Source organism: Euprymna scolopes, chromosome 18 (assembly GCF_053919585.1).
Source record: "Euprymna scolopes isolate OS-2025 chromosome 18, ASM5391958v1, whole genome shotgun sequence".
In the NCBI taxonomy this organism is placed as follows: Eukaryota; Metazoa; Mollusca; class Cephalopoda; order Sepiida; family Sepiolidae; genus Euprymna; species Euprymna scolopes.
In genome coordinates, this window is record NC_136499.1 from 71,587,057 (window position 1) to 71,612,704 (window position 25,648).

Genomic DNA, 25,648 nt, shown 5'->3' on the forward strand with positions numbered 1-25,648 from the left:
TCTAGCATGCACAGATTTATTTCCTTGCCTGTCATTTTTCTGTTTGGTGAGTCTGAAAATATAGTTGTTTGTCAGCTTTTTGGGGGGTTCAGTCGATTTCTTCCAATTCAAATGTCGTCTGCTTTCATTTACATATCGCTTTTTCATTGGCTGAGCAAACTCCCAGAAATTGAAGTACAAAAAATATTCAAATTAAATCATTAAAAATAACTAATCATAAAATAAAAAACTGCTAAAAACATTTAAAAAAAAAAAAAAAACTTTTTAAAGTTGAATTAGCGTTTCAACATTTGAACAACACTTGGCTGACACCGATAATTGCCGGTCTCAGCCGATCCAGGCTTGACGGGAAATCATGAGAATTCGGGTCAAATTATGCAAGAGTACCCTAAATTCTTTCACTTTTTAAAGCTACATTATTTTTTAATGAAAATTCAACACACAACACATTATTTTGTTTTTTTTTTCTGAATAATTTTTAATATAACTTATAAAGGAACAGAGGTCAATTCACTTACACATATATTTTTAAATTTTAATATGAATCTATAATAATAATAAAACTTACAGACTCCTCTCAACATGACTTTTTAAATTATAAAATAAAATAGCTAATTGCAAACCGTAAACAGACAGTTATGTTTTTTTTTTAATTTTTGGAAAGGAAATGGTTTTAATGATTTTTAACTGATAAAAGAGTAACGATAGGGATAATTCGTTTCTCATTAATGTTTGCGATGATGATTTTTTTTTTTTTTTTTTTTTGTGACACCGGACGTCAGACAAGTAAATTAAAATATAAATGATTTCATTTGAAAGTCAAATTTTACTTTACAAAATTAATGTTGTAAGAAATATAAATGAAACAGTTTTTGACATAATTACAAATAAAAAAAATTAACCTAGATTTTTTTCAATTCTTTTTAAATACTTGGGATAATAATGGTAGGTATAAATTTCAAACCCACATAACAATAATGTTTTTATAAAAATCATTCTCAAATTCACTTAATCAAATATAAAAGGATGATAAAGTAAATAAGGAGTTAGGTAATTTAAAAAATGGAAGGAAAGCGGTTGACAGTTTGAAGTTTCAAGTGTTTCAACTATACATTTCAAAATTCCCAAATAGAATTAATGATTTTAATCTATCGGTATACCTATCTATTTACTTTTAAAGCTCTGTGGATCTTATTTGTCATATTGTTTATTTCCATACTCGCTGGATGACATAGCAAAGGGATGGTGTCACACACTAAGATCGATGGAATACATTGAAAAGATTTTTATGACGTCATAAATGATGAACTAATAAAAAGACGATAGACCACACATAGCTCTTAAGGTTGCAGTTCATTTACTTGAACAATGGCTTTATATATATATATATATATATATATATATATATATATATATATATATATATATATATATATATATATATTTGTTAAACTCAGAGGATGTAGTGTACTTAAAATTTCTGTGTATCTTGTATATTTGTATCTTATTATTGTGCACATTGGATGATGCCTCAAAAGAGGAATGATATCATAAAGGATGAATTATAATTTCCAGTAAAGAGAGAGAGAGAGAGAGAGAGAGAGAGAGAGAGAGAAAAAAAAAGAGAGAAAGAGAGAGAGAGATTTCTTCATAATCTTGTCCAGTCTAAGTTACATTTATACCAATCGATGATACGTCCTCGACAATCAGTCCAAGTCTCTGGACCATCTTTGAGTAGGGAAATACCTTCCATCTGTTGGACCGGTGTGAGGGGCGTGCAATAAGAAATGCCCCTGACCCACTTCCAGTTGTCTGATCTAGTTGAAATTTTGCATGTGCAATGATTTATATCTCTACGGGTTATGTGGCAAATTACAGCTCTGCACTAATTGTGGTTTCTGTTTTACAGATGTTTGAACTGAGTCAGGTGTGAAATGGAGCCTATTGAATGTCGAGCAGTGATCCAGTTTTTGTATTTGAAAGGACGCACACCACAGGAGACTTTTGATGAAATGAAAGAAACTTATGGTGATAATGCCTCATCATATGACCTTGTAAAACGCTGGCATAATGAATTCAAACATGGTCAGAAGTCTGTGGAAACAGCTCCCAGACCTGGTTGCCCCCCCTTCTGACATTGATGAGGCATCTGTCCGTCAAGTTGAGGCTGCCATTTTGGAAGATCGGCGCATTACTATTCGTCAAATAGCCCAAGATGTCAAGATTAGTACAGGGTCTGTGGAAACTATCATTCATGACCATTTGCATATGCATAAGGTGTCTGCCAAATGGATTCCCAGATTGCTCACACCATTACAGAAGCGAGAACGCGCCAAGTGCTCGACAATGAATTTGGAGATGTGCCAAGAAGATACTTGCTGGATGACATAGCAAAGGGATGGTGTCACACACTAAGATCGATGGAATACATTGAAAAGATTTTTTATGATGTCATAAATGATGAACTAATAAAAAGACGATAGACCACACATAGCTCTTAAGGTTGCAGTTCATTTACTTGAACAATGGCTTTATATATATATATATATATATATATATATATATATATATATATATATATATATATATATATTTTTTTTTTTTTTTTGTTAAACTCAGAGGATGTAGTGTACTTAAAATTTCTGTGTATCTTGTATATTTGTATCTTATTATTGTGCACATTGGATGATGCCTCAAAAGAGGAATGATATCATAAAGGATGAATTATAATTTCCAGTAAAGAGAGAGAGAGAGAGAGAGAGAGAGAGAGAGAGAGAGAGAGAGAGAGAGAGAGAGAGAGAGAGAGAGATTTCTTCATAATCTTGTCCAGTCTAAGTTACATTTATACCAATCGATGATACGTCCTCGACAATCAGTCCAAAAGACTGATTACACAGGATGAAACCTGGGTCCATCACTATGATCCAGAGACCAAAGCCCAGTCAATGCAGTGGAAGCACTTGGACTCACCACCTCCAAAGAAGGCAAGGGTGCAGCCCTTCACTGGCAAGGTCATGCTCACAGTCTTCTGGGACCAGGACGAAGTAGTGATGACAGATTTCCTGGCAAAGGGTACCACAATTACAGGAGCCTATTATGCTTTACTTTTGAGGAAATTAAGGGAAGCTATCAAAATCAAGAGGCGGGGCAAGATCAGCAAAGGTACCCTCCTCCTGCAGGACAACAGAACACAACTCGCATGTCGCCAGATCAGAAGCACGGGTATGTGGTTATGAAATCCTCCCCATTCTCTCTACTCTCCTGACCTTGCACTCTCTGACTTTCACCTCTTCCCAGCCATGAAGTTGTTTTTAAAAGGAAAGCGTTTCCCAGATGATGCAGCCTTGATTTCTGAAATCACGTCGTGTTTGGAGGACCAACTTGGAGTGTTCTACAAAAACGGTCTCCAGAGCTGCATCAAACGATGGGAGAAATGCATAACTCTGGGGGGTTCCTATGTAGAGAAAGACTAATAACTGTGCCAAGTTTCGTTGCTCTACTGCTATGGGAAGTGGGTCAGGGGCATTACTTATTGCACGCCCCTCGTAGGAGATCCACCTTCCCAGGATTTACCTTCTTTCTTTCAGATAAGTTTATTACTAATCGCCTAAGGTATTCTTATCGGGGAATGCCGAATTGGTTGCTAAGGCATTTTTGAGGATCAGAGTACATTTTCTCTTGTCACATCTTTCAGCAGTGAAAAGGAGTTAAATAACTATTCAAGAGAATCATCAGACTGATGACTTTTCATTGAGAGTTCATCGGTTTGGTTAGTAGCCATTACTGAACGCTACAGATCAATGAATAACTTCATTGAGTTCAACAGTGGTCATATTTTATTTCATATTAAATTTGATATCACATCTAGTCCTAATAGAGAGGCAGATAAATACATTTTGGAAGAGAGAAAGACAGACAGACAGAAATAGAAAGAAAAAGAGAAGAGAAGAAGAGAGATTTGATCCAGTTGTTCTGTTTTATGGCATATCAAGCCTTTTTGGGTTATTTAATACCGAATCAAGTAATTTTTGTAAAAGTTTTTATGCTTCAATTTTTATTTATTCCATTTTCACCCCAAACATGGGCACAGTGCCATCTTAATGTAGGGGGCTACTATCAGGGACATAAATTGCAAGGATACTATGTAGGGAGTTGAACAGCAAGATGTCTATATATATATATATATATATATATATATATATATATATATATAGCATGTCCCAAAAAATTCGATGTCATTTTAAATGCATGCTGTACGGTCTTGGGTGACTGTGTTCGAGCATATTCCAACACGCAAAATGACTTTTCTTTTGAAGTAAACTGCATTTCTCAACCTGAAAAGCAATAAATGTCAAAAATTAAACATAAAATCTTGAATTGTTTTTATACAAGCTGCAAAACTTTGAGGTAATTTCAACGAAAATTGCCAAAATTATTGGTCTGCAAAATGACGTCAAATTTTTGGAACTCTCTGTATATATATATATATATATATATATATATATATATATATAAAGATATATATATATATATATATATATATATGAGCAAACAGTTAATAAAACATGTTAAAAAACACTTTGAAATGAGTTAAAAACATATTTAATCTGAAAAGGAAACACTATCCATTTATCTAGTGTTTCCTTTTCAGATTAAATATGTTTTTAACTCATTTCAAAGTGTTTTTTAACATATTTTGTTAACTGTTTGCTCATATTATAAGCTCTATTTCTTATTTGGTTTTATCGAGCTTTTATATCTGGCTGAGATAATTTTATAAATATTAATTCTTTAATATTTATAATTTACTTTAATTTTACCATCTTGGATCATTTTGGTAAATTCAATTGTAATTTTCATTTTATATATATATATATATATATATATATATATATAAAGTAATGGAATCAAATGGATGTAGAGTTTACCTGATTTATTTTTTATTTACATATCAAACATTTTTTCACTTGTTTTTCTTGGCAATTTATGACTATAATAAATTGTACTTTCACTTAATGCTATAACCAGCAAATTCTAGCATTGCTACAAATATAATTTGCTGATTTCTTTCTGTCCTCTGATGAAAAGAATAACAAGAATAGCATTCTTTGAAACTCTGCGGAATAAGGACTTTGTAAATTGTTTTTTGGAGTATTCAGTCAAACAATAAATTTTGATTGTAAATTTCAACTTACAGTTTTAATTTTCTTTCTCTTATATATATATATATATATATATATATATATATATATATATATATATATATATATATATATATATAACAGTGGGTCACAAATAATTAGTATTCTCTAAAAACATTCTCAGATTGACATTTTGTAATTTTTTAACTAATTGTATGAGTACTCAATAAAGGATCAAATCAAAATGCTATTTTAAACTTTGACCTTCGTGTCTTTTATTTTCTGCCTCAGGTTTATCCCTATCTGCCAACCTACCCAGCATATAACACATTGGTTGATACATTTGATTACCTGCGTGATTTTATTGACAAAAACCTCACTCTGCATATGACAGTGGCCAAAGTGGTGGCCGAGGTCGTCCTTCGTCTATCGGATTCCTTAATTCTTCCCTTGGATGTCAACAACTACGTGTGGCATGCACTCAATGTGGGCCGTGAAATGCTTGGACGTTTTAACAAAACATATGAGCAGGCAGGAATCTCATTGAGTAAGTGAAGATTCGTTTTTATATATTGTTTGTTTTATTTTTTGTTTCGTTTATTCACTTGAATTTGTTTTTGTTTTTTTTTTGTTTTTTGTTTGTTTTTTTCTTATTGTGCTCTGCATGTATGGTACTACTATTATGTCGTTTTAAAGAATAATGACTGATGCTTAAAAGTAATGGTATATTTTTATTGCCTAGGAGTGTGTGGGAGAGGGATTAAGGGAGCATAGGTATTGATCGAAATATCCTGAACTCTAAATTTGGATTAATTTATAAGATTTTTGAGCACTCATATATCGACAACTGTAAACCTCCATTTCGGAAGTTTGCCTACACCATTCCTTCTATGGAACATTGTTTCCGTTTGTTTTATCTTTTCTTTTGCAATGGAAATGTTTCCATAAGTAGATAACCATTGCAATTTTTTTATGAAAAATGCTCATGACAAAGCATAAAGTCATTTGATGTAAGGAGTTAAAAGAAACAGTCCAAGAAGTTGGAGCCACTAGTTTGGAAGCTATAATGTTGTCTTATAGTCGACAAAACACTTGTTAACGATGTTGAGGTTTTAACAATAGCACTCCATATGTTGAGGCAGTAATTTGTTACCTTTCCCAACTTCATCTCCACAATATTATTTTTTTGGACAACATATTTTTGGCTATATTTTGAGTTATTTTGAGGGGAAAATAAATTAACTCTCTTATATATGCTGCAGACAGACTGCTTTTCATTGTGTCAAAAAATTCTTTTTCAGTGTTGTCCCATGAAGAGATATAATTAAATATTTGAAAAAATGTAAGGGGGTACTCATTTTTGTGATACACTGTATATATATATACACTGCGTGTCAAATTATTAACGAGTTTACATTTTTTTTAAATATTTAAGGAACGAGTGAATAAAAATCCATGAAACGTTGAGAAAGTGCTTACAATACTATTCAGCTACTCCAGTCAGAAAATAAAAGTATTTAAAGCAATATTAGCGAAACTATGGCAGAAGATAGGACTATATGTTGATTTCAGTGTGTCAAGTTATTTACAAGGTTGAGAAAAAAAACACAATATACTCATAACTTGTTTATTGAAATAATTTTCAAACGTTAAATGAACTAGGAAAAATCTTTAGAACGCAATAACTACATAGCAATTTCTATGTTGACATAATTAGTAGGGCATATGCGGTCCTTTTTATGAATGACTTGTAAAAGATGTTGGTCCACAGAATTAGTCAAATTTGTGATTTCATCAACAGTTATTTCTCGCGATACCTCTTGGAGAGCATCCCACAACTTATCTTTGTTCTTAAATTGGCGTCCATTTGCATAGAGGCGTCGCTTCATGATACTCTAAGTGTTCTCAATTGGGTTAAAATCTGGTGAATTTGCAGGCCACTCCATCTTCTGTCGCCCAGAGAACTCCAGTTGTAAATACTCTTAGCTTTGGTCTGCTGTATGCGAGAGAGCATTATCCCGCATAAAAATAATGGTTCTTCTGAGCGTCAACCTTTGCTTCTTCAGCCATGGTTCAAAGTGCTCCTTCAGAAAAGCTATGTAAGCATTTGATGTCATTTTTACGACTTCTGGGACTCTCCATGGGCCAACTAAAGTGCTTCCGATAATCCCAGCCCAAATCATTATCCCACCACCACCACCTTGTTGGCACCTTAAACGCTGATGACGATGTCATCCATCTAGGACCCACCCCTTGCTCTAGCTATCTGAGCCATCAAGAGTGACACGCGCTTCATCCATGAACAAAACGTTGGAAAAATCCATTTTCATGTTATCCTCTGCCCATTTCAATCGGTTTTGTATGTGATGTTGCTTAAATGGAGGCTTTGTCATGGCATAACAGACTTTGCCACTTATTTCAGAAGGCAACATAGAGTACTTTTTGAGACATTCTTTAATCCGGCTTGGTCAAAGACTTCTCGACTTGTCTGCCCAGGGTTCTTAACAACTTCACGTTTAATTTGGAGTAGAGAACGGCGTGAAAGAACTCATCCATCTAGGAGAAGGAAAACTCTGAACCTAAATCTAAGGAGAGGGAGGCCTCTCCAGTCTTGGATAACAACCTTCCTAGAGCTGGTGACTCAAACAAATTACCGGTCTGCAAACCTAAACTGCTTAAGGAGGAGATAGGCTCTGTTTATTGCCCGGCTTCCATACTCCTTCTTTGCCTATTAGCCAGGCATAGAGGTTGAATCATAAGGATTCGACAGAAACACGCAGTGGTCAATCTTGTTTCCTGACTAGGGCAATGGACGCCGTTTTCCCCACTCCTGACACTGGCACTTGGGAGTGCTTGAATTCCGCAATGCCAGTGCAAGTAGATTGGGTTGACCATCATCTGATGGGTTGAGAGTACCAGATTGACAGTTACTGGCTGCTGTTCCCTAACTCTTTAGTAGTGCTTAGAGCAGCTGCTCCATCAACAGTTGTATAATATTGGGATGTTTATAGTGCCATGTTGCGCATGGAAGGGGACCCTGCATTCATCCTTGGTGGGCTTTCCTGAGGCCACAATCCTAGTAGATGGAAGGTCAACTGATGGTCTACTTGTGTTGCATGTCTGGTATTCTGCATAACCACTTGTTCAGCACCCCTTACCTAAAATGAAACTCTTAAAAAAAAATGACAGTACAATCAAAAATTATGCTTAAACCAGACCAAAACTCAAACAAAACCAACCTGCCTCCTCCCTTGAGGCTTGCGTTTACAAACATCCGTGGACTTAGAACAAATTTTAACAATGTTGAAGCATTTCTCCTAAAAAACACCCTGGATATCTTAGCACTAAGTGAGATTAACCTACACTTGTCCATCCTGTCTTACTACTTTAACATGCCTGGATATCTCCCACTCTGCCGTAAGGACTCTGACAGACATATGCACGGGCTTGGAGTCTATAGTCGAAACACCCTCCTCTTGACTAGAGAAGCAAAACTAGAATCGGACGATCAAGCCTTTATGTGCTTTAGACTTAACATGCAACATAACATGAGCTACTTTTATTTTCTCTACCGCTCTCCCTCGACCCAGGACTGTACCCCAATAAGCAAAGTCTCTGACAGCATAGATACAGCACTTTCCCTCGACACTAGCACACAAGTGCATATATTTGGTGACTTCAATGTCCACCACAGTAACTGGTTTGGATTTTCTATTTAGACAGATGCAGCTGGTAGCACAACACATAGCTCCTGTACATCTCATTCCCTATCACAGATGGTTACGTTTCCAACCCGTTTCCCAGACCAACAAGAACAACACACATCACTTTTAGATCTGTTTCTGACCACAGTTCCGATGATTGTGTAACAAATGCCCACAGCCCACTTGGGAACGGCGATCATGCAGTGATAATGGTTGAAATCGCCCTAAACTCTAAGCTTACTTCTACTTGTGCAGCTGCCATAGTGCAAAGGCAGCATGTGTACCACAGATTTAACTGACATAAGTCCAGTTCAAACAGACAGAAGTATATAGAAGCCAGAAGTAACTGTAAGAAAGAAATAGCGACAGCTAAGAGAGAATTTACTGAAACCACCAAAAAATGCACCGAAGCACAGAAATTAGGAACCCGTGACTTCTGGAAAATCTATAACAGTGTAATCAACTATTACCCCACTATCCAACAATCATGAAGTTGTTTGCTCAGCAACCAAGAAGGCTAACATGCTTGCCAGCCGGTTTGCTTCCAACTCCACACTGGACCCTGCTAACCACCCCCCTCCCTGATTTTCCTTTGCGGACAGACGCCACACTAGATGATCTGAAAATCACCCCTGCTCAGGTGCATGTTATCATAAAGAATCTTGACACTGTAAAAGGATGTGGACCCGATCTCATCCCAGCTATGCTATTAAAAAAGTGCTCTGCCGAAGTAGCTCAAGTTCTCTCCAAACTTTACAACAAATGCATTAATGAATCTTGCTTTCCTGCCTGCTGGAAAACTGCTTCTGTGGTACCAGTATTCAAGAATTCTGGTGAAAGAACTGACCCAGTAAATTATCGCCTCCTCCCACTTTTCGCCAAAATATTTGAGACCGTAATTAACCAAGCTCTAGTCCATCACCTTACAGATGCTAAACTTCTGACTGACCAACAATATAGCTGTAATCTCTGAACATATACCATACACTGGACAAAGCAGGGGAGATTAGAGCGGTAGTCCTAGATATGACAGGGTATGGTACGATGGTCTTCTCAGGAAAATCAGATTATACAGTATCACTGGACGAATACTTAACATAATTAAATCCTTCTTAGATAAGAGAAAAATCCAGGCTATCCTCGACGGTCATACGTCTAAACAATATGATATAAATGCGGGAGTGCCTCAAGGGTCTATCCTTGGATCTCTATTATTCCTAATATTCATAAATGACCTCCCTGGCAAGATTGTCTGTGAGATGGGTATATATGCTGATGACACCAAGCTAAGACACTAAAGGAAAAAAAATGAACATATATCTAAAGAAATGGCAGAAACACTAGAGGATGACCTCCGATCTGTAGTAGAATGGGGACAAAAATGGATGGTCTCATTCAATGCTGCCAAGACTAAACTTGTTTCCTTCAATAATTACAAGAAACCTTCTCTACCACCAATAGCAATAGCCAATGACTCTTTATCTGAAAGTACATCTTTTAAACTCCTCGGCCTAACATTCACAAGAAACATGAGTTGGAACAATTACATTGAGAGTATTGCCAGGATCGCTGCGAAGAAGGTAGGTTCTCTCTATCGTGCTAGAAAGCTACTAACGCCCGAAAGTATCCTGTACCTCTATAAGGCCACCACTTGCCCATGTATGGAGTATTGTTGTCATATTTGGACTGGAGCATCTGCTACTAGTCTCTCGCTCTTAGACAAGGTTCAAAAGAGAGTCACCAATCTGATAGGTCCTGAACTGTCATCTAAGCTCCAGCCTCTGTCCCATCGACAAAATGTTGCATCTCTCTGCCTGTTCTACAAGTACTTTAATGGTGAATGCTCTTGTACCCCCTCGATGTAAATACCCCTGACAAACCCGACAAGAAGCTAAATCCCACCTCTACACAGTAGATATACCTAGATGTAAGAAAACTTTCTACTCCAGTAGTTTCTTCCCCAGAATCGCTAGACTTTAGAATTCTCTTCCAGGTGCCTACTTCCCCAACTATACTGACATGCAGAAGTTCAAGTGTAACATGAACCGCCATCTTGCTGCCCAACTCCCTACATAGTACCCCTGCAGCTTATGTCCCTGATAGTAGCCCCCTACATCAAAGTGGCAATGTGCCTTGTTTGGGGTGAAAATGTAATAAAAATAAACTTTATCAGCTCTCTTACGTACCTTTGTAGGGTCCTTGACAAAGTTCTTCACAGTTTGATGGAACCTTCCTATCATTTTCGATATTTCGAGGGTAGTTTTAACTTTTGCTACCTATTCTGTAATAGTACTCTTTTCAGAATTACTCAATCCACCTTTACGACCCATTTTATGATGAAACAAGCTGCCTTGTTGATAATTCTCAAATTATCTCAAATACCATGGATTCAACAATTACGATGGCAAGCTGTTTATATTGCGCGGATCAATACAAAAATTTCACAGTACGCGCAGCTCAGCATTGCCAACGTTTCGCCCAAAAACTGATTAAAACCTTGCTGCATGTCTGTATACCCTTTATGTAAAATTTCAAATGTTTAGATCCAAAATAGTTTTGTTATGTAGGGGTTATATTAGAAGGGATGACGTATGTTATATTTGTTGTTGCTTGTTCATATTGGAGACATAGACAGGGTATATATAAAGAGGGTACATTTTTAATACAGAAACAGGGACATTTTGATAGACAGAGCCGGGAACATGTAATACACAATGAGAAGGGATGGATATACAGATAGATAGATTGATATTTATACAGTCTGACAGTTCTGGGAGTATTTCTATAAACATTATATTTCTTTAACACATATATTTTTAAGATGAGGATTTTTTCTGTCTTTTATCATAATGAAGGAACATTCATTATTTCTTGATACTGAGAGGGAGACACATTCTTAAGATGATAGAGACACATTCTTAGATGAGTTTATACACAAGTTTTTATAAATACAGATGAGTAGAACACAAGTCTTATAATACAAATTCACAATACCTTTATCTGTTGAATGATATAACACAAGATGACAGTTACAAAATTATGGTGATGTTCGTTTATTCCATTTGACCAGTCAATGGCTTCGCATCAAGGAATTCAAAGTCTCTACATGATTTCCTTCTTCTAACCTTCGCTTCCAAGGCGGATGTCAGCTCTGTCTGTCCAACTTCTGTCTTCTCTCTTCTCCCCTCCCGACTCCCCTGTCTGACTGACTGACTGACCTAAAGCTCTAACTATATTGAGAACTCATGACGTTATTGCATGACCAAACAACGTGCATATCGATCTCATGGCCTGACATGTCTCACGTGTCTAAACATGCATTGTTCCTCACATGTTTACAAAGACTGATTTCTCTAACCTAATTTTCGGTTAACCCACTTTACAAATATGTTTAACATTTTCTATTAGATAACCTCAATTTTAATTCCATTTCATTAACAGAAACAAAATTGCATCATCACATTCCTTTTTCAATAACATTGCTAACAACGCATTCCTTTCCAATAACATATCTGTATTATTTATTTTAACTTATGATCGGAATTCTCAATTCCAAACCTAGCTTCCCAGGTTCGAATTCTGGACTAGCCTATCTCATATTTACTCACTTACAAGAACAGGTGACTGTTCCTTAACAGTTTGCTAGAGATCGTAAAGATAAGGTCTTCTGAACTTTGACCCCTTGGAAGCCAAATTTTCAGTAAAGAAACAATTAAAAAGCTTGCCCTATGTCTGAATGTACTTTATGTAAAATTTCAAATGTTTAGACAAAAATTTGTGGAGTAATTTGGTAGGGAACGTAGAGGTCAAGTGTATGTATATATATATATATATATATATATATATATATATATATATATATATATATATATATACTTTTCAGCCCGGCTTTGCTCGGGCCCTATTTACTGTTCATAACTTTATGTGCATATGTATATATATATTAAAAGTTTGACTCATGTCCAGGTAGCCTACATCTAAAATTTCAAGTGTTTAGACCCAAAATTCGTGGAGGAGTTTGGTAGAGTGTGCAAAGGTCAACTCTTTCAACTTTGACCTTTTGGCCACCAAATTTTGACCCCAGAACTGATTTAAAAGCATGTCTAAATACCCTTTATGTAAAATTTCAAATGTTTAGACCCAAAATTGACTGAATAGTTTGCTAAACATTGCAAAAGTAAAATCTTTTGAACTTTGACCCCTTGGAAACCAAATTTTTGGCCAAAAACCGATTAAAAACCTTGCCCTATGTCTGAATACACTTTATGTAAAATTTCAAATGTTTAGACCAAAAATCGGTTGAGTAATTTGGTAGGGACTGAAGAGGGTAAATTTTTTTTAACTTTGGCCCCAATTTTGAGCTCTTAACATTTATTGTTTTGGGCTCAAATCAAATTAAAAAGTTGTATCCTTGTCCAAGTAATATATATCTAAAATTTTAAGTATTTAGACCCAAAATAGGCGGAGGAGTTTGGCAGAGTTTTCAAAGGTCAGATTGTTGAACTTTGATCCCTTGATAGTCAAATTTCTGGCCGAAAACCGATTGAAAAGATTTTCCCAAATCTCAATACCCCATATGTCAAATCTCGAGTGTAGACTGAAAATTGACAGAGTAGTTTTGTAGAAAAAATGTAAACACACAGACAATTTTACTTATATATATATACATACACACACACACACACACACACACACATGAAAAAAGAGAGCATACCTAGTTCAAATGAAGTATTTTTAGATTTTTACATGTTTTTTATTTTATTTTTTTTTACAAGGTGGTCACCACTTATCAAGGCCCGGAAGCCACTCGGGGATAAGGGTTATTGCAGGCACAGTACGCTAGTGTTGGGATTTGATAAAGTGTCTTACTTGAAACCTCAAAAAATGTCATCTATTAAATCATTAATAAAATTCACAATCTTGCTTGCAGTGGTGTCAATGGAATAGACAACTCTCCATACTTCAAATGACTCGTTGAAATTGATTTGGGGACACTTCAGTGATTGTCTGATCATCAACTGATCGTACCAATACGCAGAAATTTAAGTGACTGTGTAACTCACCACCCCCTATAAATCTGATTCCTATCATAGTATATCATTTTGTGATAATATTCTTTGTTTGGGATCAAAATCTAAAAAATATTTATCCTAATATATTTTGCAAACTAATAGAATTAGAGCTAATTGTGAATTTTAAAAATGTTTTCAATTTTGAGTCTGTAAGAAAATTTATACTGATGTGGAAGATGTGCATGCTAACTATTTTTTTTATTATTATGAACTTGAAATTGTTCAAGGACAATTTCTTACTTATATGAAAAAGCCATTGAAAAAGATTTTTTAAGATTTTTAAAATTTGTTAACTATTTACACCGACAGGGTGTATATACTTTACTTTTAGTGAAAGAACAACAAAAAATAACAACTAAACTCAGTCTTACATAAAAGAAATCTATTGTAGAAATTATTTTTTAAAAAAAATGCTTTTTAATTGCATTTATTTATTTTGCGTATCATTTTTTCTATAGGTACACTATACCGAGCAATGGACAATTTCTCGAGGGCTGCAGATGATTTCTTCCAGATATACAAAGACTTGCCAGTCAAAAATCTCAGGTAATTTCATAACATTCTACTATACATACTTCTACATATACATACAATACAGATCAAATCTATCTGAACTCACACAAATGCTGATAAATTGATGCTATACTCACTTGAGTGTTTCTCATGATATATATGGCGAGGGCAGGGATCAAAATAGAAAATTCGGAAGGATGAGAATAAAGACAGACATATTTAGTTTCCGGTGGAAGTAAGCTTAAAAAAAAAACGAACGTGTATGATTTCTGGTGAAAAATAGATATATTTGTAAAATGCTACCTGTTAGGGAGAGAATGGCAACAGAGTTCGGCAGAGAAGGATTACAGTTAGTTTTAGCTGAGATCCTGAATTTCAGAAAGGAAAGACTTAGCTGAGATACAGAGACTAGCACCGAGATTCAAATCACACACACACACACACACACACACACACACATGCGCGCACACACACATGCGCGCACACACACACATGCACACACACACACATGCATGCACGCATGCACACATGCACATTGCTTGTATAGAAAACACAGCCAAAAGGACAGCCAAAGACAAGGCCAATAAGATTAAAATTAAGAATAACCACAGCATATCTGTTTAGTGTAGAGTAGTTAGTCCGAGGCATGAGCATAACTCTACAGACAAAACAATTGAATAATCGGATCTTGTTTAGAATACAATCTAATTTAAAAAAACAAAAATACAGAAAAATCTTCATAATGTACGTACCATCTGTTACGGATTTGTTCCTAGTTTAGGGGTATCGGAACACCGCAAACATATCAATGAAAAATAAAAGAGTAAAAAAAAGATAATTTGAAAAGAAAAATAAATTTTTTATTAATAAAGAAAAAGAGAAACAAAATCAAAAATAGTAAAGAAAAACGAATGTCTCATAAGCTGATTATAATCAAAAGTGTAAAGGAAATAATTCTGTTTTCTAGTTATTTCTCTTTTAATAGAAGTAACTGTTTTTATAGTAATGTTTGTTTTTATCTTTTAGACATAAATGCTTTTTAGTCAAATATGATTCAGAAAAATCTATATTTACCAGTTCTTGATGAAAGAGATTTTTCTCTGTATCTTGTTTAGTTCATCTGTTATTTTAACGACTCGAGTTTTCTTGTGTTTTCCTTCGGTCAGAGTTATAATAGGTGGTCGCCTCTCATTGCATCCCAACATTGTGTTATAACTAAGTTAAAAATAACGATCATTCACTATTTATAGCTTCCGCTAGAGAAGATTTGGAAACAGACGGTTTAGAATGTTTTTTGTTCCATGTTTTTAAAATCTCCAGAGATGCTAAGAAAAACGCTTTACGTTCAAATTCTTGAGTAATACTTTTTATATTATTTTATATAATCTTTTATTGTTATTTCCTTTTAATTAAGTAATTCATTAGTCTTATTATTATTATATAATATTATAAGTATTTTTATTTTGTTATAATTCATAATAATATTATTAATTATTTTTATTATATTTTATTTTTATTATATGTTATTATTCGGATAATTAATATTATCTTTTGTGTAATAAATCATAATCTCTTCATATCGTAAGGGGAAAATATATCATCCCATGACACCATCACAAAACGAAAATGTTAGATTCCAAAATTCATGTAACTTGATCAAATAGTTTGTTTTTTTTCCCCTAAGAAAATCAAATTTTATGAGTGTCTGAAAAATAATTGTTTTGTCCATCAATATGAAAAAAATGTCAAGAATCAAAGGGCGATTACTCAACAATAATTTATAGTTTCTTGATTTATGTTATAATGCCGAAAACTTCTTATTAATCTTTTAAAAATGATTTTCTTTATAAAAATAAAACTACTTGATCAATATCAAATGAATATATTTCTTGAATGAACATACAAAAAGTAGAGACTATTTAAGGCAGACATGTTCACTGCTCAATGTCTGAAGTAAGGCAGTATGTGTCTGTTGGGGCTTTGGGAATTTATAAAGTGAGATTTGCGTCTAAAGAATAAGTATAAAAAAAGTGGGGGGGGGGGTCTGCTGCCAGCTGTGGACTTATTAGTCATGCTTTGATAAGATGGAAAATGCAGTGTAGTCTCTATTTACTTCTATTGGGACAAAAATTTAAATTGGCTCAATCAGCAAGAAATATTTCTCCTTTATTTTTATTTTATTTTCATTTTAAATTAATTTTTCTTTCTTTTATTTATTTCGCCTTATAATAAAATATTTGCATCTTAACATGTTCCAAAAACAGTTTTGTTTGTTTATTCAAAGTTTTAAAATATTTTTAATGAGGTTTCCAAGAGCTTTAATACCAATTTTTATATCTGTAAAGCAGACATGCGGTAAAAAAGGCTCACACACAGAAGAGTTCTATGACATCTTATGCATCTGACAACAACAGCATGCCTTTCACATGACAGCACAACGAAATGAATTTTACTTGCAAGGAAAATAAAAACCAGAGAAAAAAATCAAACAAGCAAAAGAACTTTTTCGTTCTCTGCAGATACAGCCCAAAATTAATAAGAAATGTTTCAATTTAAAAAAAAAAAGAAAAGAAATTTGAATGATTTTTTCTTTTTGTAATAAAATATTTGCAACTTAACAGTTTTGTCTGTTTATTGAAAGTTTTTTTTTCTTCTATTTCAGTGAATATGAAATACATTTAATTAATCATCAACTGATCCATCTGTCTCGAGCATTTATAGTCGACCGTGGTCTTCCTGGCCAGCCCCATTACAAGTAAGTAAAGTTTTGTCAGGAGTTTCTAATAGACAGGATGTATGAATGAATTGGGTACCGGGTTTCATTGAACAAGGATCGATCACGTGTGGTGGTGGTGGTTGGAGTAAAGTATGATTGAAAAACTGTTTCTTAGTATGGATTTCTTTGTACTGATTAAAAATGTTTTGCAGATACAATGTAGGTAAGTTGCCAAGAGGCAAAGAGGACTTTTTTGGCAAGTATTCCTTTCATTGCCCTCTTATGGATCTATACTGACCTTTTCCAATGTTAGTGATGTACACGTAAAAGTTATCTATTCCTGTGTTGAAATAGTACCCGCTCCTCATGCAAGAAGTACTGCGGAGTTATTTGCTCCTGGTACTTCCTATAACAGGGAGTTATCTTCCCCTTATGATAAAAAGAGGTAGGAGCAGCCATTTTAATTTTTTAGTGGAACTCATTAATGATCATCTGCAGCCCTTGTCCCTTGCTCGGTATAGTGTACCTATAGAGAAATCACACACACACACACACACACACACACACACACACACACACACACACACACACACACACAAAATAAATAAAATAAAAATAAATAAATAAATTACTTAATTTAATTAAAATGCATATATGATTATAATCATATTGATATACTGGTTCCTTAAAGATTACTGTAGTTACGTGACCTTGAGTCTGACCAAAAATGGGAAGACTATGTTTTATTCAACAAAAATCTCTTCAAATGCTATTTTTTTTTTCTTTTTAACTCATGTTCACATCTTACAAAGCGTATCGCCACTTGGACGTAAAGGGCTTCTATTTGGGGCCATGTCTAGGAAAGATTAACAAGATATTTGTTTATGTTACATTTAAAATTCTGCATATCAGTACAGCCAGAGAAGCAGGGAGTAGAAAGAAATTTCCAAAGTCTAGCTGTTTGAGGGAATAAACTATTAGAATAGAAAGCTTTCTAGCATTTAGGGACATCAACAGTGAAGGGGTGAGATCTTATTGATAAGTGGGTTTGTCAAGGATATGTACGTCGAGGGGGTACAAATGAAATGAGTTCATCAGAACACATTCCATTGAAATATTTGTAAAACAGGCACAGTGATGCAACATTGCGGTGATGAGACAAGGGCTGGAGCTTAGTGGAACCGATTAGATTGACAACTCTTTTTTGGACTTTATCTAAGAGAGAGAGACTAGTGGTAGATGCACCAGACCAGATATGGCAACAATACTCCATGCATGGGCGAATGGTGGCCTTGTAAAGATACAGGATACTCTCAGGTGTAAGTAGTCTTCTAGCTCGATAGAGGGAACCCACCTTCTTTGCAGCAGCCTTTGCAATGTCCTCTATGTATTTGTTCCAGTTCATATTGCCTGCAAATGTTAGGCCGAGGAGTTTGAAGGTAGAATTCTCAGGTAGGGTGTTATTAATGTACAAATCAATCATATGTCAAAACATTTACGATTTTGGTATAAAGAGATTTGTAAGCATTGTGTACACAAAGAATGTAGTGGAATTATAGGTAACCAGTTTGTGTGAAACAAGTGTAAAACAATGGAGATGGGCGAGAACTAAGATGTGGAGAAAGTATGTCTTGATGGTAAAGCTATTAAGGTCGTTCATAAATTTTGTTACCATTGGATTTAGCAGGTGTTAGTGTGGTTGCTCTTGCTCTTGGTTAGAAGTGGATGAAGTAAATTAAGGGAACTTCTGCTGCTACTAACCAGTTGAATTGCGGAGTCTATCAGGCATGTGTATACAGTGTGATGATGTTTATACAGTGTGATGATGTTTATACAGTGTGATGACTTGCATACAGTGTGATGACTTGCATACAGTGTGATGACTTGCATACAATGTGATGATGTATGGAATCTGGCCAGTAAGGCTTAAGAATATGGAGAGAAATGACATGAGAATGATAAAATGGATGTGTAATGTGAGTCTTAAAGACAAATTGAAATCTGATCTCAGAAGGAGATTAGATATAGACAGTAAGTGCATATAGATGCATGTAGAACAGGAGCTTTCGATGGTATAGTTACGTTGAAATGTATGAGAGTTTTGTAGAACAGTTGAAGTAGCAAGTTCTGTTTACAAAGAAAGGCACAAGAAAACATGGAAGGGTCACAGGTCTTTTACGTTCTCTGTTTTAATGAATGGCAACATACTTTCATTACTTCATTCTGTCTGAGATTATAAAGGATCTTCCTGATGTCTTTCATCTGTTTTAGCATATAATGCTATCCCTTTGTGGTGTCATCCAGTATATAGGAGAATAAAAAACATCCAAGATAACAAAGTCTGCAGAATTGTAGTATTATATGGATTTAGCAAATACTGACACAACGGGTCACATCTGGTCTATTACATCTTTATTTTTCCTTTTCCATATTTAAATTTGTCAGTTTTATCCAAGTTAGCAAATTGCTATCCACACCTCACACACACAATGTCTGCTGAATTGGGTTGGCTTATTCATGTTCGTGCATTTTTTTTTTAGATTGTTGTTGTTTCTGTGAGTAATACACAGTGACATGTGAAGTCATGTCATCAGATTTTACACCATGACCTAGATATCGTTTGCCTTTGTACGTTAGACCAATCATGGTGTAGTGATTATCCATCGTTGTGATAAAGTGAGGGTAGAGATTTGCATTCCAGATTTTTTCTTTATCACTTATGAGCATTGTGCTTATGATGAAACCTGTCGACTGTTAATTCAGTGCTTTTGTCTTTTTTGTATTTGTTTTTTTATGTGTTTTAGAGTGTTTTCAGATCAGCTTTCAAAATCTGTTAATTTTTCACCATCTCATTATTCCAGGTGTTGTATTCTAAGGTGTTGAAAGTTTGTCATCTGGCTACCATAAGTTGCTAGTAGATATTTGTTTAGTTTTTTTAAAGTGAACGTGTCCCGTTTTGAGTCAACCATGTGCTGAAAGGTACTTTGGTCAAGTTAATCTTTCATGGACTTGACAAATTCGCCTTCCGGGTTAGGACAGGTGTTTAGTTCTGGTGTGCCATGAATTGTGTAGACTTTTTGACCCGTAATGGACTGATACATGTCATTTCCAGGTTGAATGGTTTTCTGTAGTCTCATGATGTCACATATTGTTTGTTGGCGCATAACCAGGTTGTAATCACCATTCTTTTGAGCTGTGAGTGGTGTTGATTTTAGGGCAGTCGGTATATCATTTATGTCAGCTTGAATCTCTCGTACTGCATCTTTGGATGCCTGTGTTGCTTCTGTCTTCAAGTTGAATAGCAATGTTTATTACTCTTTGATGAGAATAAGAGTTTGGCTCAGGTGAAGCTTGCGTAGTACTCTTGTTGCACGCTTCTGACACCAGTGTTACAAATAAGCGTATGGTCACAAGAAAAACACAAAGGGATTAAATTTATATTTTTATTCTCGGTTTGATATTGAAAGGTTGGCAGTCCTTCCCGTCGACGTGTTGGCGATGCTGCTGACTGTTGGTCCAAGTGTGTTGGTTGCTGGTTTGATGCTGCGAACTGGAATCCTGTAACGATCCAAACGTTTCTATTCATATAGAAAACATGGACATAGTTGTACCTATTTACTATGCCTCCCCACAGGACAGAATTAGACACCAAGGTCGTTTTTTTTAACGTGGAGAAAAGGTAGACATATGATAGAATTGATGCAATGACGAGGAAATGATGATTGTTCAACGTCATATAAGTTCCCATCCACACATTATTGTTTGGTGAGGGCTCTACAGACAAATTTATCTTAAGTTGACCTTTGATAACTAAATATTTTCGTTTACTAATCAAATAAAAAAGTTACTAGTCAAACCCACTGATTTTTGGAATATGACATCTTCATTCCATAACGAGTACATACATCATAAAGATTTTTCTTTCATTTTTTTATTTTAAATAAGTATAATTTTAAATATGCATCAAATATTATGATGAAACTTGAAAGTATAAAAATTTGAATTTATTCAGATGTTTTCTAAACTGCTTTCATTAAAAAAAGAACTTTTGTTTAAATAATTTGACTTTGCTCGTGTTATTAAAAATAACAAATTAAGGTTGAAAAAACATTTTTCACTCAGTAATCAACTTTGGAAGATTGTCTGCTGATAATTTCCCATCACAATTACATTTCTAAGCCTTTTTTTAATTCATTATTTCCATGTCAATCCATCAAAATCGTTATAACTCTCGTTTGAATTTAAAATAATTAAGTTGAATAAAGGTTGCTAAGGTCACTGGAAAAATGGTGGGATCCTTCTATCGATCCAGTAGATATCTCATTGCTGATGCAATTCTCAACCTATATAAGAGCCAGGTACGTCCAAGGATGGAGTATTGTTACCACATCTGGACAGGAGCTGTTAGAAATATCTTATCCTGCCTTGATAGAATTCAAAATAGATTTCATAGCTTTGTAGGGGATGCCCTTTTCTCTTCCCTGTAACCTCTTTCTCACAGAAGAGACGTTGCGAGCCTGTCTCTGCTTTATCATTATTTTCATGGCAAGTGTTCATCTAAGCTCCAATCTATGGTCTCCCCTCGACAAACTTTCACAAAAACAATCATCTAGCTGAAAACACTATCAATAATTTCCCACACTCTTTATCTGCGCCTAAACCTAAATATAGATTCCAGGAACAAAGCTTCTTTTTTAGAACTGCACGCATGTGGAACTCTTCCGTATGCCTACTTTCCAGTTGATTACAACATGGTCGTCTTAGATAAACAAGTTCTTGATGAGCCGTTCTCCTTAAGTAATCCAATTTACCTATGACATTGTCCCATTGACTACTGTTTGCAAGTGGTGAATCCTATGTAAAAAAAAACAAAAAAAAAACTCTTGAGCTATTTCTCCTTGCCAAACCGAATTACAGTCTCACATTGACAATCTGAAGAAAAAAAACAGTCTCCGACAGCTTCTTACCTACCAGCTACATGCAATCTAGTGACAACAACAAACACAATTCCTTTTTCAATGCTGTCATTACTAGTTTACATTTTTGTCTGGGAGATATGTATTATTTTGTTGCATGATCTTCATTCCAAACTACTGACTTGTGAGGAATAAAGCAGAGACACAAAGATCTAAATCACTAATTAGTTGCCCATGTCATTACATGTTTGACGCCTATGCATGCTTACAAATGAACCCTCTTTTCTATCACCCTCTCTCTTTGAGCCATGTGATGTTATATTAGTACATTCTCAACAGCCTAAGCAATTTTCAAATTGAATTCATCAATTTGACCTCGGCTAACCCTTCAATGGTTTCCATTTCCTGTTATTTGAAATTAAATTATATACTATTTGATCTATCTGTTCAACATCTAATCTTTACTCTCTTTTGTTATCATCTCTTTCCATTTTCCTTCTTTCTCCATCTCCCTTTCAATCTTTCCAATTATTCAACTTTTTTTTCCTTTTTTTTTCAAGTATGATAAATGTTGTGTTTTCTTGCAGAAATGTTCTGATGGCACCACATCCGGACAACATCGATGAACAGCTTATATTCCCAGGGGTAATTTCTGCAACAATGACTGGGGAAGCTACTGGCGAATTCACCACCCTCAAGGAGCAATTGGCAATCCTAGTGCTCGCTTTCCAAACGGCAGAGGATGTATTAAGTGATGGCCTCATTGGTCGAGACGAATGGTAACCCTTCTGAAACAGCCTCCACCCTTGCTGCCACAGAGAAGAAATAAAAGAAGAAAATGTGTGTGTATGTGCTGTTGATGATATCTGCCATCACAGACTTACCTGTCTGTCTACCTATCTATCTATCTACCAACATCTCTTATTTTTACACACCTGTAAAGATATATACACAGTAATTTACTACATCGAAGACATATTTTCTTATTTTTTCTGAATTCACTTTTTGGTACATCCCCAATCTTTAAAGGAAAAAAAATCAATGAAAAGAAAACGTTTTTAAAAATAAATGAATATTACAAAAATGGAATAAATAAAGAATTTAAAGTATAAAAAAAAATAACAGTTTGATAAGAGAAAAGAAAAAAAGAAGAAATTAAGGTTAAAGGAAAATACATGCACTCATTTGATAAAAAAAGAAAATGTAAACAAAAAGGCACAAAACTAACTTTTTTTAATATATAAAAAAAAATAGCCAAGATGGAGGAGGAAATATAGGGAAAAGGAAAAAAGGGAATGATAAAAGGGGAAGAAAATGAAGAAAAAATTTGGAATCAAAATTGATGAAAACTGATGAAACATTTGTAAGAGTTTATGAAGAAAGAGTGAATTAATTGAATGAAATTTTTACCGAAAAAAAATACAGAAGAAAAATTTTAAATAGTTAAGTTTTTATGAAAATACACTCATAAACTAATGGGGTGTCAGTTGTTAGTCTCCAACATCAAAATGTTGTTTTAGGTGTTTACATTAAAAAAAGATTCAAATTTTTTCGCAGTATATATAAAAGCAAAAGAAAAGGGAGACAAATAAATATTCCCACTGAAAAGAACTGATTGAAGGTATTTGGGGAAAAAAACGAAATTCTTATCTATATATGTTTTTAAACAAGAAGCCAAAACCAGTTGAAGCATTTTGTATACGAAAATATATCAATTATTCAGTTAAATTACCAAAATATTACCAAGAAAGACCAAAACATCACAAAATGTCAACAAATCACAAAATGTAACAACCCCATTCCTCCTTTCCCAAATTAATTTTAATCAATATCAGGAATAATATGCGGAAATCTTAAAAAGAATTTATCGGAAAAAAATTTCCCAAAAATGAAAAACTTTCCAAAAATATGGTTTGTGATCTAAGAAATAAAAAAAAAGAAAAAAAATGGATTTCTAGTGTTATTTCTTTTTCATTAAAAACAAAATGTCATTTTTTTAATTAAATAACAAATTTAAAAAAAAACGACTTTAAAATACACCCTATAAAGTACAATGTTTAATTGTGAATTAACTTAAAAGTATTTGTACTTCGTAGGTCGGTACTTTAAAATGGTAATTATTACTATTGTTATTATTACTGTATTATTACTACTCTCACTCTCTTCATCGGTATAAAACAAAAACAAACCAAAAAAAAATTACCAAATATTACAATTTACCTACCTATGTATCTACCTTACCTAACGTTTCATACCTTCCATACCAGGCAGCGGGCAACGAGAAGAAAAACAAAATATAAATAAATGCAAATTCATTAAAAGCCAAAACAAATAATGAAAGAAAAAAAAAAATGACCTCGTCACACATCAAATTTTTATTTCTTTATTGCGATTATTATATATGCATACACACGCGCGCGTGCACACACACAGACACACACATATAAGGGCAAATAGTTAATTAAACATGTTAAAAACACTTTGAAAAAGAGTTAAAAACATATCGAATTTGAAAAGGAAACACTAAGTACATAGGTTTAATAAAGTATGTTAAGAAATACTTTAGCAAGAGTTAAACACATATTTATTATTTGGAAAGGAAAAACAAATGGAGGTGAAAGTCCTTAATCCGAGTTTTGAAGAAATACTTTTCCTTATGTATATGTATAATAATCCAACATAAGAAAATAGTTAATAGAAAATTGTTCACTGACATTTCATCTTTTCTGATAAGACTTTTTCAAGATGGCTAACATAAAGAAAAACATAAAAGTTAAAATTGAAAATACGTGGTTAATTCCACAGCAGAGAATCCGAACAACATAGTATATCTAACTTATGTTTTTCTTTACAGCAGCAATCTTGAAAAGTCTTTTAATAGGAAAGATGAAATGTTAATAAACAATTTTCGGTTTTCCTTTTTCATTTTCATGTAAAGAAGATATCCGACAATATGATATAAATGATGATTTGAAAATTTTATTTAATTCATATGATACAGCTTCTTCAGATATATAAAAAAGAAACAAAAAACGGTTATTAATTAGAAAAAAAAATATTACAAATAAATAATATAAAATTTGAGAGAGCCTGAACAAAATATAATAAAGAATACACGTAAGAGAAAATATATGCAGAATGAATTGAGAGAAATGAACAACGATTTTTTGTGTTATTCATCTGTAATGTTCTCTATGAATTAATAACAACTAATTTGTTCTTGGATTTTATATATTTGAAAAAAAAGCATAATTTTACTAGAAAATCATATCAATTGAATAAAATCTGTTTCACACGAAAAAAAGAATTTGCAGTTATTATTTTTATCATATGAACACTAGCCAAGTACACATATATATATATTGATTTTGCTTCTCACAATGCAAAAAACTTTTGTATCAAGCAAATTAGTTTTACAATATTATGCCGTTTCATCACTGCAGCTATTATTTTATCTAGTTTTAATTAAAATAAAATTAGAATTTTACAAAGTTTTAATTTTATAAAATTCATTTTTCTAATTTCAAACTCTGGATTCTAAATTTGTTGATTGTAAAGTAACGGCGATGAAACAGTTGTAATATGT

The 25,648-nt window shown here is 33.9% G+C and overlaps 1 protein-coding gene across 9 annotated transcripts in view; it reads left to right on the plus strand.

The window, feature by feature from the left end:
* The window catches only part of LOC145297652 (N-acetylated-alpha-linked acidic dipeptidase 2-like), a 1,311,662-nt gene extending 1,287,649 nt beyond the window's left edge, over positions 1-24,013 (plus strand). For all 9 annotated transcript variants that reach the window (XM_080143816.1, XM_080143810.1, XM_080143817.1 and 6 more), the window contains 4 exons: positions 5,433-5,688; positions 14,376-14,463; positions 17,093-17,185; positions 22,650-24,013. In XM_080143816.1, coding sequence (XP_079999942.1) covers positions 5,433-5,688; positions 14,376-14,463; positions 17,093-17,185; positions 22,650-22,845 — 633 coding nt within the window. In that variant the 3' untranslated portion in view covers positions 22,846-24,013. The remainder of the gene's footprint in view (positions 1-5,432; positions 5,689-14,375; positions 14,464-17,092; positions 17,186-22,649) is intronic.
* The last annotated feature ends 1,635 nt before the right edge of the window (positions 24,014-25,648 follow it).